The sequence below is a fragment of the Bufo bufo genome, chromosome 1, assembly GCF_905171765.1.
Source record: "Bufo bufo chromosome 1, aBufBuf1.1, whole genome shotgun sequence".
In the NCBI taxonomy this organism is placed as follows: Eukaryota; Metazoa; Chordata; class Amphibia; order Anura; family Bufonidae; genus Bufo; species Bufo bufo.
This window is the reverse complement of record NC_053389.1, coordinates 513,627,122-513,644,036: the sequence shown is the minus strand read 5'-3', so window position 1 is coordinate 513,644,036 and position 16,915 is coordinate 513,627,122. Positions and strand designations below refer to the sequence as shown.

Sequence of the window (16,915 nt, the reverse complement as noted above, 5' to 3'; positions counted from 1 at the left end):
TGTGACCCCATTTCGGAAAGAAGACACCCCCAGGTATTCCGTGAGGGGCATATTGAGTCCATGAAAGATTGAAATTTTTGTCCCAAGTTAGCGGAAAGGGAGACTTTGTGAGAAAAAATAAATAAATATCAATTTCCGCTAACTTGTGCCAAAAAAAAAAAATTTCTATGAACTCGCCATGCCCCTCATTGAATACCTTGGGGTGTCTTCTTTCCAAAATGGGGTCACATGTGGGGTATTTATACTGCCCTGGCAATTTAGGGGCCCCAAAGCGTGAGAAGAAGTCTGGTATCCAAATGTCTAAAAATGCCCTCCTAAAAGGAATTTGGGCACCTTTGCGCATCTAGGCTGCAAAAAAGTGTCACACATCTGGTATCGCCGTACTCAGGAGAAGTTGGGGAATGTGTTTTGGGGTGTCATTTTACATATACCCATGCTGGGTGAGAGAAATATCTTGGTCAAATGCCAACTTTGTATAAAAAAAATGGGAAAAGTTGTCTTTTGCCAAGATATTTCTCTCACCCATCATGGGTATATGTAAAATGACACCCCAAAACACATTCCCCAACTTCTCCTGAATACGGAGATACCACATGTGTGACACTTTTTTGCAGCCTAGGTGGGCAAAGGGGCCCACATTCCAAAGAGCACCTTTCGGATTTCACAGGTCATTTTTTACAGAATTTGATTTCAAACTCCTTACCACACATTTGGGCCCCTAGAATGCCAGGGCAGTATAACTACCCCACAAGTGACCCCATTTTGGAAAGCAGACACCCTAAGGTATTCGCTGATGGGCATAGTGAGTTCATAGAAGTTTTTATTTTTTGTCACAAGTTAGTGGAATATGAGACTTTGTAAGAAAAATAAATAAATCATCATTTTCCACTAACTTGTGACAAAAAATAAAAAGTTCTATGAACTCACTATGCCCATCAGCGAATACCTTAGGGTGTCTACTTTCCGAAATGGGGTCATTTGTGGGGTGTTTGTACTGTCTGGGCATTGTAGAGCCTCAGGAAACATGACAGGTGCTCAGAAAGTCAGAGCTGCTTCAAAAAGCGGAAATTCACATTTTTGTACCATAGTTTGTAAACGCTATAACTTTTACCCAAACCATTTTTTTTTTTACCCAAACATTTTTTTTTTATCAAAGACATGTAGAACAATAAATTTAGAGCAAAATTTTTATATGGATCTCGTTTTTTTTGCAAAATTTTACAACTGAAAGTGAAAAATGTCATTTTTTGGCAAATAAATCGTTAAATTTCGATTAATAACAAAAAAAGTAAAAATGTCAGCAGCAATGAAATACCACCAAATGAAAGCTCTATTAGTGAGAAGAAAAGGAGGTAAAATTCATTTGGGTGGTAAGTTGCATGACCGAGCAATAAACGGTGAAAGTAGTGTAGGTCAGAAGTGTAAAAAGTGGCCTGGTCTTTAACCACTTCAGCCCCCAGTGCTTAAACACCCTGAAAGACCAGGCCACTTTTTACACTTCTGACCTACACTACTTTCACCGTTTATTGCTCGGTCATGCAACTTACCACCCAAATGAATTTTACCTCCTTTTCTTCTCACTAATAGAGCTTTCATTTGGTGGTATTTCATTGCTGCTGACATTTTTACTTTTTTTGTTATTAATCGAAATTTAACGATTTTTTTGCAAAAAAATGACATTTTTCACTTTCAGTTGTAAAATTTTGCAAAAAAAACGACATCCATATAGAAATTTTGCTCTAAATTTATAGTTCTACATGTCTTTGATAAAAAAAAAATGTTTGGGTAAAAAAAAAATGGTTTGGGTAAAAGTTATAGCGTTTACAAACTATGGTACAAAAATGTGAATTTCCGCTTTTTGAAGCAGCTCTGACTTTCTGAGCACCTGTCATGTTTCCTGAGGTTCTACAATGCCCAGACAGTACAAACACCCCACAAATGACCCCATTTCTGAAAGTACACACCCTAAGGTATTCGCTGATGGGCATAGTGAGTTCATAGAACTTTTTATTTTTTGTCACAAGTTAGCGGAAAATTATGATTTATTTATTTTTATTTTTTTTTCTTACAAAGTCTCATATTCCACTAACTTGTGACAAAAAATAAAAAGTTCTATGAACTCACTATGCCCATCAGCGAATACCTTGGGGTCTCTTCTTTCCAAAATGGGGTCACTTGTGGGGTAGTTATACTGCCCTGGCATTCTAGGGGCCCAAATGTGTGGTAAGGAGTTTGAAATCAAATTCTGTAAAAAATTACCTGTGAAATCCGAAAGGTGCTCTTTGGAATATGGGCCCCTTTGCCCACCTAGGCTGCAAAAAAGTGTCACACATCTGGTATCTCCGTACTCAGGAGAAGGTGGGGAATGTGTTTTGGGGTGTCATTTTATATATACCCATGCTGGGTGAGAGAAATATCTTGGCAAAAGACAACTTTTCCCCATTTTTTTATACAAAGTTGTCATTTGACCAAGATATTTATCTCACCCAGCATGGGTATATGTAAAATGACACCCCAAAACACATTCCTCAACTTCTCCTGAATACGGGGATACCAGATGTGTGACACTTTTTTGCAGCCTAGGTGGGCAAAGGGGCCCATATTCCAAAGAGCACCTTTCGGATTTCACTCCTCATTTTTTCCTGAATTTGATTTCAAACTCCTTACCACACATTTGGGCCCCTAGAATACCAGGGCAGTATAACTACCCCACAAGTGACCCCATTTTGGAAAGAAGACACCCCAAGGTATTCCGTGAGGGGCATGGCGAGTTCCTAGAATTTTTTATTTTTTGTCACAAGTTAGTGGAAAATGATGATTTTTTTTTTTTTTTTTTTTTCATACAAAGTCTCATATTCCACAAACTTGTGACAAAAAATAAAAACTTCCATGAACTCACTATGCCCATCAGCGAATACCTTGGGGTCTCTTCTTTCCAAAATGGGGTCACTTGTGGGGTAGTTATACTGCCCTGGCATTCTAGGGGCCCAAATGTGTGGTAAGTAGGTAAATGACCTGTGAAATCCGAAAGGTGCTCTTTGGAATGTGGGCCCCTTTGCCCACCTAGGCTGCAAAAAAGTGTCACACATCTGGTATCTCTGTATTCAGGAGAAGTTGAGGAATGTGTTTTGGGTGTCTTTTTACATATACCCATGCTGGGTGAGATAAATATCTTGGTCAAATGCCAACTTTGTATAAAAAAATGGGAAAAGTTGTCTTTTGCCAAGATATTTCTCTCACCCAGCATGGGTATATGTAAAATGACACCCCAAAACACATTCCCCAACTTCTCCCGATTACGGAGATACCAGATGTGTGACACTTTTTTGCAGCCTAGGTGGGCAAAGGGGCCCATATTCAAAAGAGCACCTTTCGGATTTCACAGGTCATTTTTTACAGAATTTGATTTCAAACTCCTTACCACACATTTGGGCCCCTAGAATGCCAGGGCAGTATAACTACCCCACAAGTGACCCCATTTTGGAAAGAAGAGACCCCAAGGTATTCGCTGATGGGCATAGTGAGTTCATGGAACTTTTTATTTTTTGTCACAAGTTAGTGGAATATGAGACTTTGTATGAAAAAAAAAAAAAAAAAAAATAAGCATTTTCCACTAACTTGTGACAAAAAATAAAAAATTCTAGGAACTCGCCATGCCCCTCACGGAATACCTTGGGGTGTCTTCTTTCCAAAATGGGGTCACTTGTGGGGTAGTTATACTGCCCTGGCATTTTCCAGGGGCCCTAATGTGTGGTAAGTAGGTAAATGACCTGTGAAATCCTAAAGGTGCTCTTTGGAATATGGGCCCCTTTGCCCACCTAGGCTGCAAAAAAGTGTCACACATGTGGTATCGCCGTATTCAGGAGAAGTTGGGGAATGTGTTTTGGGGTGTCATTTTACATATACCCATGCTGGGTGAGAGAAATATCTTGGCAAAAGACAACTTTTCCCATTTTTTTATACAAAGTTGGCATTTGACCAAGATATTTCTCTCACCCAGCATGGGTATATGTAAAATGACACCCCAAAACACATTCCCCAACTTCTCCTGAGTACGGCGATACCAGATGTGTGACACTTTTTTGCAGCCTAGATGCGCAAAGGTGCCCAAATTCCTTTTAGGAGGGCATTTTTAGACATTTGGATACCAGACTTCTTCTCACGCTTTGGGGCCCCTAGAATGCCAGGGCAGTATAAATACCCCACATGTGACCCCATTTTGGAAAGAAGACACCCCAAGGTATTCAATGAGGGGCATGGCGAGTTCATAAAAATTTTTTTTTTTTGGCACAAGTTAGCGGAAATTGATATTTTTAATTTTTTTCTCACAAAGTCTCCCGTTCCGCTAACTTGGGACAAAAATTTAAATCTTTCATGGACTCAATATGCCCCTCACGGAATACCTGGGGGTGTCTTCTTTCCGAAATGGGGTCACATGTGGGGTATTTATACTGCCCTGGCATTCTAGGGGCCCTAAAGCGTGAGAAGAAGTCTGGAATATAAATGTCTAAAAAATTTTACGCATTTGGATTCCGTGAGGGGTATGGTGAGTTCATGTGAGATTTTATTTTTTGACACAAGTTAGTGGAATATGAGACTTTGTAAGAAAAAAAAAAAAAAATTCCGCTAACTTGGGCCAAAAAAATATCTGAATGGAGCCTTACAGAGGGGTGATCAATGACAGGGGGGTGATCAATGACAGGGGGGTGATCAATGACAGGGGGGTTGATCAATGACAGGGGGGTTGATCAATGACAGGGGGGTGATCAGGGAGTCTATATGGGGTGATCACCACAGTCATTGATCATGCCCCTGTAAGGCTTCATTCAGACGTCCGGATGCGTTTTGCGGATCCGATCCATCTATCAGTGCATCCGTAAAAATCATGCGGACATCTGAATGGAGCTTTACAGGGGGGTGATCAGGGAGTCTATATGGGGTGATCACCACAGTCATTGATCACGCCCCTGTAAGGCTTCATTCAGACGTCCAGATGCGTTTTGCGGATCCGATCCATCTATCAGTGGATCCGTAAAAATCATGCGGACGTCTGAATGGAGCTTTACAGGGGGTTGATCAATGACAGGGGTGTAATCAATGACAGGGGGGGTGATCAGGGAGTCTATATGGGGTGATAACCACAGTCATTGATCACGCCCCTGTAAAGCTTCATTCAGACGTCCGGATGCGTTTTGCGGATCCGATCCATCTATCAGTGGATCCGTAAAAATCATGCGGACATCTGAATGGAGCTTTACAGGGGGGTAATCAATGACAGGGGGGTGATCAATGACAGGGGGGTGATCAGGGAGTCTATATGGGGTGATCAGGGGTGATCAGGGGCTAATAAGGGGTTAATAAGTGACGGGGGGGGGGGTGTAGTGTAGTGTAGTGGTGCTTGGTGGGACTTTACTGAGCTACCTGTGTCCTCTGGTGGTCGATCCAAACAAATGGGACCACCAGAGGACCAGGTAGCAGGTATATTAGACGCTGTTATCAAAACAGCGTCTAATATACCTGTTAGGGGTTAAAAAAAACACATCTCCAGCCTGCCAGCGAACGATCGCCGCTGGCAGGCTGGAGATCAACTCTCTTACCTTCCGTTCCTGTGAGCGCGCGCGCCTGTGTGCGCGCGTTCACAGGAAATCTCGGCCATCGCGAGATGACGCATATATGCGTGACTCTGCGCAGGGCTGCCACCTCCGGAACGCGATCCTGCGTTAGGCGGTCCGGAGGTGGTTAAGGGTGTTTAAGCCATAGGGGCTGAGGTGGTTAATAAGATTCAGCCCTTAGCAACCAGTCTGCATAAAACTGCAATTTCACTATTCAGTTAAGATGGCCGCCACTGCCCTCACCCTGAGGTTAATCCTGCCTGCCCTCACTAGCCAGTAACAATAGCCCCCCAAAAGTGTCAGTACCAGAGCCCTCCCCCCTAAAGGGTTAATCTCCTGCAGCACAAAGGGGTCCTCTTACCACATGTTGCTTTCATTTATACACTGAACAGATGGCAGATCTCCCTTCCCTGGTCTGCGCTGCTTCAACTCTGCATCCTCCAGCTCTGCTGAGTGAGGGAGCGTCTGCCAAGCGCAGGGACATGGAGAAGTGCACACAGCCCAGGCACTGTTATCAGCTGCTGGGGAGGACCTGGCTTTAATCATTTACTTACAGTCCCTGGCTGTCAGTAATCTGACCTTGCACGCTGCGTGCTCCGTCTATCAACAGACGGACCATGCCTAGCAACCCTATTTTAAGCACAGGTAAAAGTAGGCAGTACAGGGAACAAAAATGTGGAATTAAGGGGTAATTGAATACACAGTGAAAAGTTGAAAATATGTCCATATGACCATATGTCTGTTCCACAAAAAGATAGAACATGTCCTGCAAAATGGCAACCACAGACCCATTGATGTCAATGGGTCCACCATAAATACGGATGCAACACGAAGGGTGCCTGTCTTTTGCAGTTTACATACCACCAAACAGGTACGGTCGTGTGCATGAGGCCTTAAGATCAGGCCCTCTGGTTCTTTTTTGAAAAGTCAAAATACAAAACTAATGTCTGCGGTGAATGTAAAATGTGGAACTGCTTTAACACTGCCCCCGCTTTTGCGCTAGAGGCTGTCAGTTATGTAGGCTGTCAATGAGTCAAGTGCAGATAGGAGCTAATCCCTAACTTTAGTTGATATGATGGTTCTGAGCATCTTTTGATCAAGAAAGGATAAAGAGAGAAAATGTAGAATATAAGCACATGATGTCATCTATAAGAAAAAAAAAAAAGGCAAAAAAAAAGTTTCAAGCCTTATAGAACATACATAATATACAAAGGCATAGAGCAGCTAAAAGAATGTATATAGGTTTGCTGGCAATATAACAGCATATTTACAGTGTTATTGGCATGGATACAATATCTGCTCTTAAAGGAACACCAAACCTAGAAAAATATGGTATAATAAATATACTTACTTTTTATAATGGCATCTGACTTATTCGCCAACATAGAGCAATCTTCTAAATCTGTTTGTACACCCTTATTCTTGAAGTACTGACTTTCATTTGTGTTTTCCACATCCATATTGTTCTTTTCACATTTTTCTACAATAAAAAGTTAACAGGATAAAATAAGAGATTTGATAATAGCTCAACAGAAATCAGTTAATGTTATTTCTGTACTTGGCTTAAAGGGATTCTGTTACCAAGTTTTGGGCTATAGAGCTGCGGACATGCACGGCTAGATCGCCGCTAGCATGTCCACAATATACCTGTCCTATAGGGCTGTGTGCTTTTATTTTCTTTAAAAAAGGATTTTAGAGATATGTAAGGCTACTTTCACAATTGCGTTCGGGGTTCCGCTTGTGAGTTCCGTTTGAAGGCTCTCACAAGCGGCCCCGAACGCATTCGTACAGCCCCAATGCATTCTGAGTGGATGCGGACCTGCTCAGAATGCATCAGTTTGGCACGGTTTGGCCTCCGTTCCGCTCAGCAGGCGGACACCCGAACGCAGCTTGCAGCGTTTTGGTGTCCGCCTTGCCGTGCGGAGCCAAACGGATCCGTCCAGACTTACAATGCAAGTCAATGGGGACGGATCCGTTTGACGTTGACACAATATGGTGCAATTGCAAACGTATCCGTACCCCATTGACTTTCAATGTAAAGTCAGGAGTCCCTATTAATATACCATCAGATCGGAGTTTTCCGATCTGATGGTATATTGGGGGGGAGGGGGGGGGCCGGCCGCACTGGCCACCAATGAGTTAAATACAGGAGCGAGAGGGGGGGGGGGGGGCCGAACTGGCCACTAATGAGTTAAATACAGGGAGGGAGGGAGGGGGGCCGGCCGCACTGGCCACCAATGAGTTAAATACGAGGGAGGCATTGGGGGCCGGCCACACGGCCACCAATGAGTTAAATACAAGGGAGGGAGGGGGGGCCGGCCGCACTGGCCACCGATGAGTTAAATACAGGGGGGGGGGGGGGGGGGGGGGGTATGCCCCCTGCTGCCTGGCAGCACCTGCCAGGCAGCAGGGGGCAGTCATGTACACAGTTTTTTTAGTATATTCTAACTTGAAGCGTCCCCATCACCATGGGAACGCCTCTGTGTTAGAATATACTGTCGGATCTGAGTTTTCACAAAGTGAAAAATCAGATCTGAAAAAAACAGTTATGCAGACGGATCCGTTCTGAACGAATGCAAGCGTTTGCATTATAGGAGCGGATCCGTCTGTACAGACACCAGACGGATCCGCTCCAAACGCAAGTGTGAAAGTAGCCTAAATTAGTCTTGTATTTGTCCAAGGGGCTGTACGAACCTTCCTGGAGCCCAGCCACGCCCACCTGTGAAGGAGCCCAGCACCGCTTATGTACTCCGAATCTCCTCCTTTCATCAACGATAGATTGCCGTAATCTCGCGCATGCGCAGTGCCGGTATAGTGTTCCTTCCCTGTGCTGGCATCAGCCTCAGGGAAAGAACCGCGCATGCGCGAGCTCGCGCATTGCGAGATTGCGGCAATCTATCGTTGATGAAAGGAGGAGATTCGGAGGACATAGGCGGTGCTGGGCTCCTTCACAGGCAGGCGTGGCTGGGCTCCAGGAAGGTTCGTACAGCCCCTTGGACACATACAAGACAAATTTACATATCTCTAAAATCCTTTTTTAAAGAAAATAAAAGCACACAGCCCTATAGGACCGGTATATTGCGGACATGCTAACGGCGATCTAGCCGTGCATGTCCGCAGCTCTATAGCCCAAAACTTGGTGACAGAATACCTTTAAGCTCAGCTTTTTCAGTAACTCCGACCACCGCTGGCCATGGCATACAAGGATTATCCCAATCTCAGCCGTTGGAGATGGGAATAATCCTTTAATGAAACTGCCCCTTACCCTCTCTGCATATGTCTATAGCACCTGTTACTGGAGATGGGAAGGGACAGCTCTTTCAATAGGAAAGTGGTTTATTATGGCTCAGGTAGAACACACCTGGCAGTCATTTGAACATAAACTATTTAGTCCCCCCTTCCACTGATTTAGAATGATCCACCAACCACCATATATTTCCTGCTTGATGATCCCTAAAAGGAGAAATTGAAAGGGAAAATTTTATCTGTAGCGTGCCATATTATCCCCGCTAAAATAAAATGAATTGTAAGTCTATGGCCAGCTTATGGCACTAACTTCGGGTTTCATAACATTTGTAAGCAAAGTTATTTCTAATCAAAGAAGTTTCAGTGGTCGCTGGGCTTTCAGCAACCTTTGCACAGACTAATTGTACAGGAGAATATAAGGAGAACAATGCCTGTATCTCCCTCTAGCACCTCGTTCCCCCCATTCCCTCTCCAAAATTTCCTATGTTCACCCATGCTATTCATTCACACAAAGTTGGTTGGAAGTTCAGTGACCATTTAAAGAGCATCAGCTCATTATTTATAGGTTTCATTAATATGCTAATTAGCTATTTGGAGCACTGATGGACCAACCAGAGTCCTTGGAGCACCAGTTTGTGAACACCCCTGCAGCTTTAGCCATCTCCCCATTCCCCTTTTCCCTGAGATACCCAGCCTTGTCAATCCAGTGGATGGGAGAGTTGCTAAGGCTGTGGGGCTTTTCACAAACTGGTGCTCCAATGGTTATGGCCAGCTCCCTCAGTGCTTCTAGGTAGAAGTTAATTAGCATAATATAAAAAATTCATCATACAGATATAAACATTTTAAAGAGGACCTTTCATTACAATAAAAAATCGAAACTAAGCATACAGACATGGAGAGCGGCGCCCAGGCAGCGGCCTCCTTGCTTCAAGTCACGGTAACCGCGCCCCCTTCCCTGCCCCTACGCTGTGACAGACCGCGCTTATGCCCGACAGCCGGCTGGCTTTGCCGAACAGCCGGCTGGCAGTCACAGGAGAAGGGGCAGGAAAGGGGGCGCGGTTACCTTGAGTTGAAGCAAGGAGGCCGCTGCCCCCTTGACTTCAAGTCTGACTGGAAAATAGCGCGAACGGAGGATAAAAGAACGTGTTTCATACTTCTGCCTCATCAGAATGCAGTAAGAAAATCATCATTAGAAACTCAAGGCCGGCTACTTGAAGGTACTGCTGGAGGTTTGGGATGGCTATTGCCGCTGACAGGTTCCCTTTAAATGAAAATGGGAATGAAATTTGAAAATTTCACTTTTTGTAGCAGATTTTAAATTTTAATCTATTTTTTTCTCAAACACATCAAGAGTTAACAGCCAAACAAAACCCAAAATATATTACCCTGAATCTGGAGTTTACAGAAACACCCCATGTGTGCTCAAAAACTGAAGTATGGGCACACAGCATGCTTCAGAGTGGAAGGAGTACCATAGGGCTTTTGGAGAGAGGATTTAGCTGGAATAGTACTCGGGAGCTATGTCGCATATGAAGACACCCTGAGGTGGCCCTACAGTAGAAACCCCCAAAAAGTGACCCTATTCTGGAAACTACACCCCTCAAGGAATATTTCAAGGTGTGTAGTGAGCACTTTGACCCATCAGGCGTTTCACAGAATTAGGAAACGCTTGGCTGTGAAAATGAAAAATTACTATTTTTTCCAGAAAAAGTTGCTTTACACGCACATTTTTCACGTTCACAAGGGGAAACAGGACAAAATGCACCTCACATTTTGTTCCCCATTTCCCCCAGAATACGCAAACATCCCATATGTGCTAAAAAAATGATGTATGGATGCATGGCAAGGTTCAAAAGGGAAGTAGCACCATAGGGCTTTTGGAGGACAGATTTTGCAGGAGTGGTTTTCGTGAGCTATGTTGCATATGAAGACACCCTGATGTACCCCTAGAGTGGAAACCCCCAAAAAGTGACCTCATTCCCGAAACTACACTCTTCAAAGAATATTTCAAGGTGTGTAGTGAGCACTGTGACACATCAGGCGTTTCACAGAATTAGGAAACACTTGGCTGTGAAAATTAAAAATTACTATTTTTTCCAGAAAAAGTTGCTTTACACCCACATTTTTCACTTTAACAAGGGGTAACAGGACAAAAATGCACACCACATTTTGTTCCCCATTTCCCCCCGAATACGCCAACACCCCATATGTGCTCAAAAAATTAAGTATGGGCGCACAGCTGGCTTCAGAGTGGAAAGAGCACAAAATGTTAGCAGCGAGGATTTAGCTGGAATGGCAATTGGGAGCTATGTCTCATGCGAATACACCCTGAGGTGGCTCTACAGCGGAATTCCCCAAAAAGTGACCCATTCCGGAAACTACACCCCTCAAGGAATATTTCAAGGTGTGTAGTGAGCACTTTGACCCATCAGGTGTTTCACAGAATTAGGAAACGCTTGGCTGTGAAAATTAAAAAAAATTTTTTTTTCCAGAAAACATTTTTCACATTCACAAAGGGGTAACAGGACAAAATGCACCCCACATTTAGTTCCGCATTTCCCCCCGAAAACGCCAACGCCCCATATGTGCTCAGAAAATGATGTATGGGCACACAGCAGGGCTTTAGGCTGGGTTCAGACCTGAGCGTATTTGATATGCGCGTTTAACGCGCGTTTTTGTCACGCGTTTCTATGTGCGTTTTTTGCAATAGTAAACGCGCGTTTGTGTGATTGACTGCAGTGTCCTATGGCCACAAACGCGCGTCAAAACGCCCCAAAGAAGCTCAAGAACTTGTTTGAGCGTAGGGCGTTTTTCAGCGCGTTCAAACGCGCTGTAAAACGCTCAAGTGAGAACCAGGGCCATAGGGAAGCATTGGTTTTCATGTGTTGAGCGTTTTACAGCGCGTTTGAACGCGCTGTAAAACGCTCAAGTGTGAACCCAGCCTTAGGCTCAATTCACACCTGAGCGTTCTGAAAGGAGCGCTCTGTATGCGCGATTGTACGGACGTTTACAAGCGCGCATACAGAGACAAGCGTGCACACAGTGTCGCGCGTTCCCGAAAGTCTATAGTACGGGAACGCGCGACAAGCGCCCAAAAAAACGCTACAGAACTTGTGTGAGCGTCGGGCGTTTTACAGCGCGATCGTACGCGCTGTAAAACGCCCAGGTGAGAACCATTCCCATAGGGAAGCATTGGTTTCTCCTTGTTGAGCGTTTTACAGCGCGTAGGAACGCGCTGTAAAACGCTCAGGTGTGAATTGAGCCTTAGAGTCAAACAGCTAAATATGGATTTTGCTGACCTGAATTGGCAGACATGGATTTTAGGTGCCATGTCGCATTCAATAAATTCCTGAGGTCCCCAGAAATGAAAAACCCCAAGAAGTGACCCCATTTCAGAAAGAGCACCCCCGTATGAACATTTAAAATGCTATAAAGTGTACTTTTCAGCAAACAGGTGATTCACAGAAGGCAGAAATATTAGAGAAAGCATTTCAAAGCACACATTTGTAAAAATGAAACATTACTAGCAGACCCCAAATTTTCACTTTCACAAGAGGTTAAAGGAGAAAATGCACCACAGTATGTGTTCCCCATTTTCTCCCCATTCAGGAAACACCCCATATGTGCTTGTAACCTGCTGTATGGGCGCACAGTAGGGCTCTAAAAGCAAACTTCAAAATATGGATTTTGCAGGCCTGAATAAACAGACATGGATTTTAGGTGCCATGTCGCATGTTAAAAAATTCCTGAGGTCCCCAGAAATTAAAAACCCCAAGAAGTGACCCCATTTTGGAAAGAGCACCCCCGTACAAACATTTTAAGGGGTTGAAAGGGCACTTTTGACCAAACAGGTGTATTACAGAAATTAATATGTAGTGGTGAAAAGTGGTATGTAAGCTCTGTGGACAAAATCAATGATAAGGTGGTAAAATTACAGGGTACATCAAGGATGAAATTATTCCATGGATGAGTGATAGATTCTGAAACAATTCTTGATGCACAGCCCAGGTTTTTCAGAGCAGGTTTCGCAATGGTGAATGGTGTCTTTCCTTATCCCCCTTTTGGAACACACTCTGCATTTTTTTTGGGTCCTTCCCTTTCTCGCTGTTTGGGGGACTTCACCAGGAAAATGTTGCCCTGGTACAACTCGGGCACCGTAACTTGCAGAAGTACTGGGGGCCTCGATTGCTTGGTTAGAAAAAAATAGGGCCTTTATCACCACCTCTTGAAACTGTAGGAATGTTCTTGGATGGCCTCTAGATTTAAAAAGCACAAACGCATTGTACAGCGCCATCTGTACAAGGTGCACTGCCAGCTTTTTGTACCACACTTTTGTTTTTCGTGTGACATTGTAGGGCTTCAGAACTTGATCTGAAAGATCAACCTTCCCCATGTGTTTATTGTAGTCCAGGATGCAGTCTGGCTTGGGGACAGTGGTTGTGGTACCTCGTACAGCGGCAGGGGAGCTGGTGTTAGTGTGAATGGTGGTCAGTAAAAGGACATCCCTCTTGTCCTTGTACTTAACCACCAACATGTTCTCATTGAGGAGAGCACGGCTTTCTCCTTTTCTTAGTGGTTACACAGACATATTTTTCTGGGGTGTACACTTCTGAAAACTTTGCGTTAAAGTGGTCAAGGATGAGCCTAATTTTGTACAGACGGTCAAATGCGGGGTCATTCTGGGGTGGGCACTGTGCATTATCGTTGTAATGCAAAATTGCAGGATTGCTTGGAATAGATTACGGGCCATGGCTCTACTGTAAATTGGAGTGTGGTACAAGACATCCACACTCCAATACTGCGTAATCTTTGGTTTTTTAACAAAGCCCATATGCAGCAAGAGCCCCCAAAAGGTCGTCATCTCTGCTGTATTTACTGGGGTCCAACCTAGGGGTCTAGCATAGGGCGATGTGGAGTTCTGGGAAATAAATTGCTGGGCGTATAAATTAGTTTGGGTTACCATCAAATTTATTAAATCTTCAGAGAAAAAGATTAAAAAAAAATATATTTCAGTCAAACCCGCACAATGTATCTAAATTCCTGAGCTTCCCAAAAACTCAGGAATTTGGGGCTGTTAATCGTCAGGGTGTGGGGTCCATATGGGGTCACTCTGGGGGGCTGTCTCCACTGCTACCCTGGAGCACCTTCTAGATAGTCCCTCATCACCGGATGATGATGATGAAGGGGTAGAGGAAAGTGGCATCCTCTTCTCCCTCACTGGCCAACTCAGTTTCAGAGGCAAGATATGCGTATGCCTCTTCAGCTGAGTAAACTCGTTGGGACGGACGGGCCATTTTTATTTTATTGGGGTGTAATATGTGAAATATGTAAAACTTTATTATTTAGTGTGGGGTGTGTATGAGGTGGTTTCACACGTGAAGGGGCTTGTAATAAATTGGAAAATAAATTTAGGAGAAAAAAAGGAGAACAAAAATTAGCAAAAAAAATATATATTCTTTTCTGCACAAAAAAGTCTCTTCTGCACACAAAAAAAAAAAAAAAAAAGCTGTGAAAACTGAGCAGACGCAATCAGTAATGGACACTACTGATCGGTGCTCAGTGGTTGCAAAATGCACGCACGCAGATGGCGTGTTCGTGCAAAATCCTAAACTGACACTAACTGAAATTGATTTTTATATATATATATATATATATATATATATATATATAAAAAACTAACTACCACTAACTGCAACTCTTTTTTTCCCACCAAAAAATTGTAAAAAATTAAAAATTTAAATGAGCGTGCGTGCAAAAACTGTAGTACAAAAATTCACTACAGTGCTTGGTGGTTTTAAAATGCACGCACACAGGTTTGTGCAGCTGTAGCGCTGCCGATGGCTGGAGCATTGATTCTGCAGGAATCGGCCAATCGCAGCAATCGATGTTGCAGATGGGTGGAAAAACCTTCCTGTATCCCTAGGGAAGATGGCTGCCTGCCGTCCTGAGCAGCCATCGTCACCCGGACACCGAGCGATTTCGGTCAGGGACTGGGTGAACACCGCGCCATAGCTGTACTGCGCTTGTATTTTGTACCTAGTTTGCAGTGTCGTACAGCTACGAACGGGTTAATTGGCATGATCAACCCTACCATGCAATGTGCCTGGTTTAATAGGGTAGATTGTGCTGCCAGATGTTCTGTAAACCAAGTTACCCAAGTCTATGATCACGATTGTAAAAAACAAAACAAAACAAAAAAAAACCTTAACAGTGTATTTCATTGTGCTGCGCCTATTAGTGCTCTGCTGCTTTTCGTCTTGTTTTGTAACTAAGGCCATTTCCTTGATTCCTGTTTTTCAGGAATATTGTACTGTACAACACCTACTCTATAAGGCCCCTTTCACACGGGCGAGTATTCCGCACGGATGCGATGCGTGAGGTGAACGCATTGCACCCGCACTGAATACCGACCCATTAATTTCTATGGGGCTGTTCACATGAGCGGTGATTTTCACGCATCACTTGTGCGTTGCGTGAAAATCGCAGCATGCTCTATATTCTGCATTTTTCATGCAACGCAGGCCCCATAGAAGTGAATGGGGCTGCGTGAAAATCGCAAGCATCCACTAGCAAGTGCGGATGCGGTGCGATTTTCACGCACAGTTGCTAGGAGACGATCGGGATGGAGACCCGATCATTATTATTTTGCCTTATAACATGGTTATAAGGGAAAATAATAGCATTCTGAATACAGAATGCATAGTAAAACAGCGCTGGAGGGGTTAAAAAAAAATTACAAAAAATTAACTCACCTTAGTCCACTTGATCGCGATGCCGGTATCTCCTTCTGTCTCCTATATTGAACAGGACCTGTGGTGAGCATTCATTATAGGTCAAGGACCTTTGGTGACGTCACTCCGGTCATCACATGGTACGTCACATGATCTTTTACCATGGTGATGGATCATGTGATGTCCGGAGTGACATCATCAAAGGTCCTTTACCCAGGTCCTGAAGAAAGAATACAGAAGGAGATGCCGGGCTGCGCTATCAAGTGGACTAAGGTGAGTTAAAAATTTATTTTTATTTTTTTAACCCCTCCAGCGCTGTTTTACTTTGCATTCTGTATACAGAATGCTATTATTTTCCCTTATAACCATGTTATAAGGGGAAATAATACAATCTACAGAACACCGATCCCAAGTCCGAACTTCTGTGAAGAAGTTCGGGTTTGGGTACCAAACATGCGTGATTTTTCTCACGCGAGTGCAAAACGCATTACAATGTTTTGCACTCGCGCGGAAAAATTGCGGGTGTTCCCGCAACGCACCCGCACATTTTCCCGCAACGCCCATGGGAAAGAGGCCTAAGGCTACATTCACATGTCGTCGTTTTATTCTGGCTGCCTCTCGGCATGTTCCCCCGCCGGAACAGCCTGCCGGAGAAAGCTGCCGCTAGTGTGAAAGTAGCCTAAGAAAAAGCAGGTCACATTGTATCCATAATATTACCCATCATAGTACAGAGAAAGAAAACTCCACAAAGGGATAAACGTGCTTTAGCCATGCTACTAGTCTGTCTTCTGTGGCCAAAAGCAGAACAAATTATCTCAACTCAAGAGGAAGATTTGGCAGTGTATTCTACAGCAGATCTCATCTGTCCATACAGAAGCATGACTTCAGGGTACTACGGTACTTGTTTGTGGCTGAGAATCTATGCTAGCATTAATGTACTTATACCACTGAGTTTTATGATAGTCTGTCATCTAGTCAGAGAAGCTGAGAGATTGTACGAGGAAATCACCTCTTTGCATGGTCATGTAGCTTTTCAGGACAGACTTCTCTAACCAGTTACTGCTGTATACCATAATCTGTCCATTTTTAATACTGGCCTTACTGAATTCCAAGGGATTTTTTTTAACCCTGCCAGAGTTCTCTGAATTGTCCTGGTGCCTTCACTGTGTAATATTTGTCAGGAGACTGACTCAACGGTGGTTAGACCTTCCAGACCTTTATAATATGATCACATGAAACATTTGACCCATTGTGTGTCTTCCAAAACCAATCTCATGCTTTAGCCACAGAGATATTTGATTATTATTTGTTTTAACTTATGTTTAA

General features: G+C 43.7%; 1 protein-coding gene across 4 annotated transcripts in view; it reads right to left on the bottom strand.

Moving 5' to 3' along the window:
* Positions 1-16,915, bottom strand: part of MDFIC (MyoD family inhibitor domain containing) — a 186,767-nt gene that overhangs the window by 78,846 nt on the left and 91,006 nt on the right. For all 4 annotated transcript variants that reach the window (XM_040411296.1, XM_040411281.1, XM_040411290.1 and 1 more), the window contains exon 3: positions 6,964-7,092. In XM_040411296.1, the coding sequence (XP_040267230.1) occupies positions 6,964-7,092 (129 nt within the window). The remainder of the gene's footprint in view (positions 1-6,963; positions 7,093-16,915) is intronic.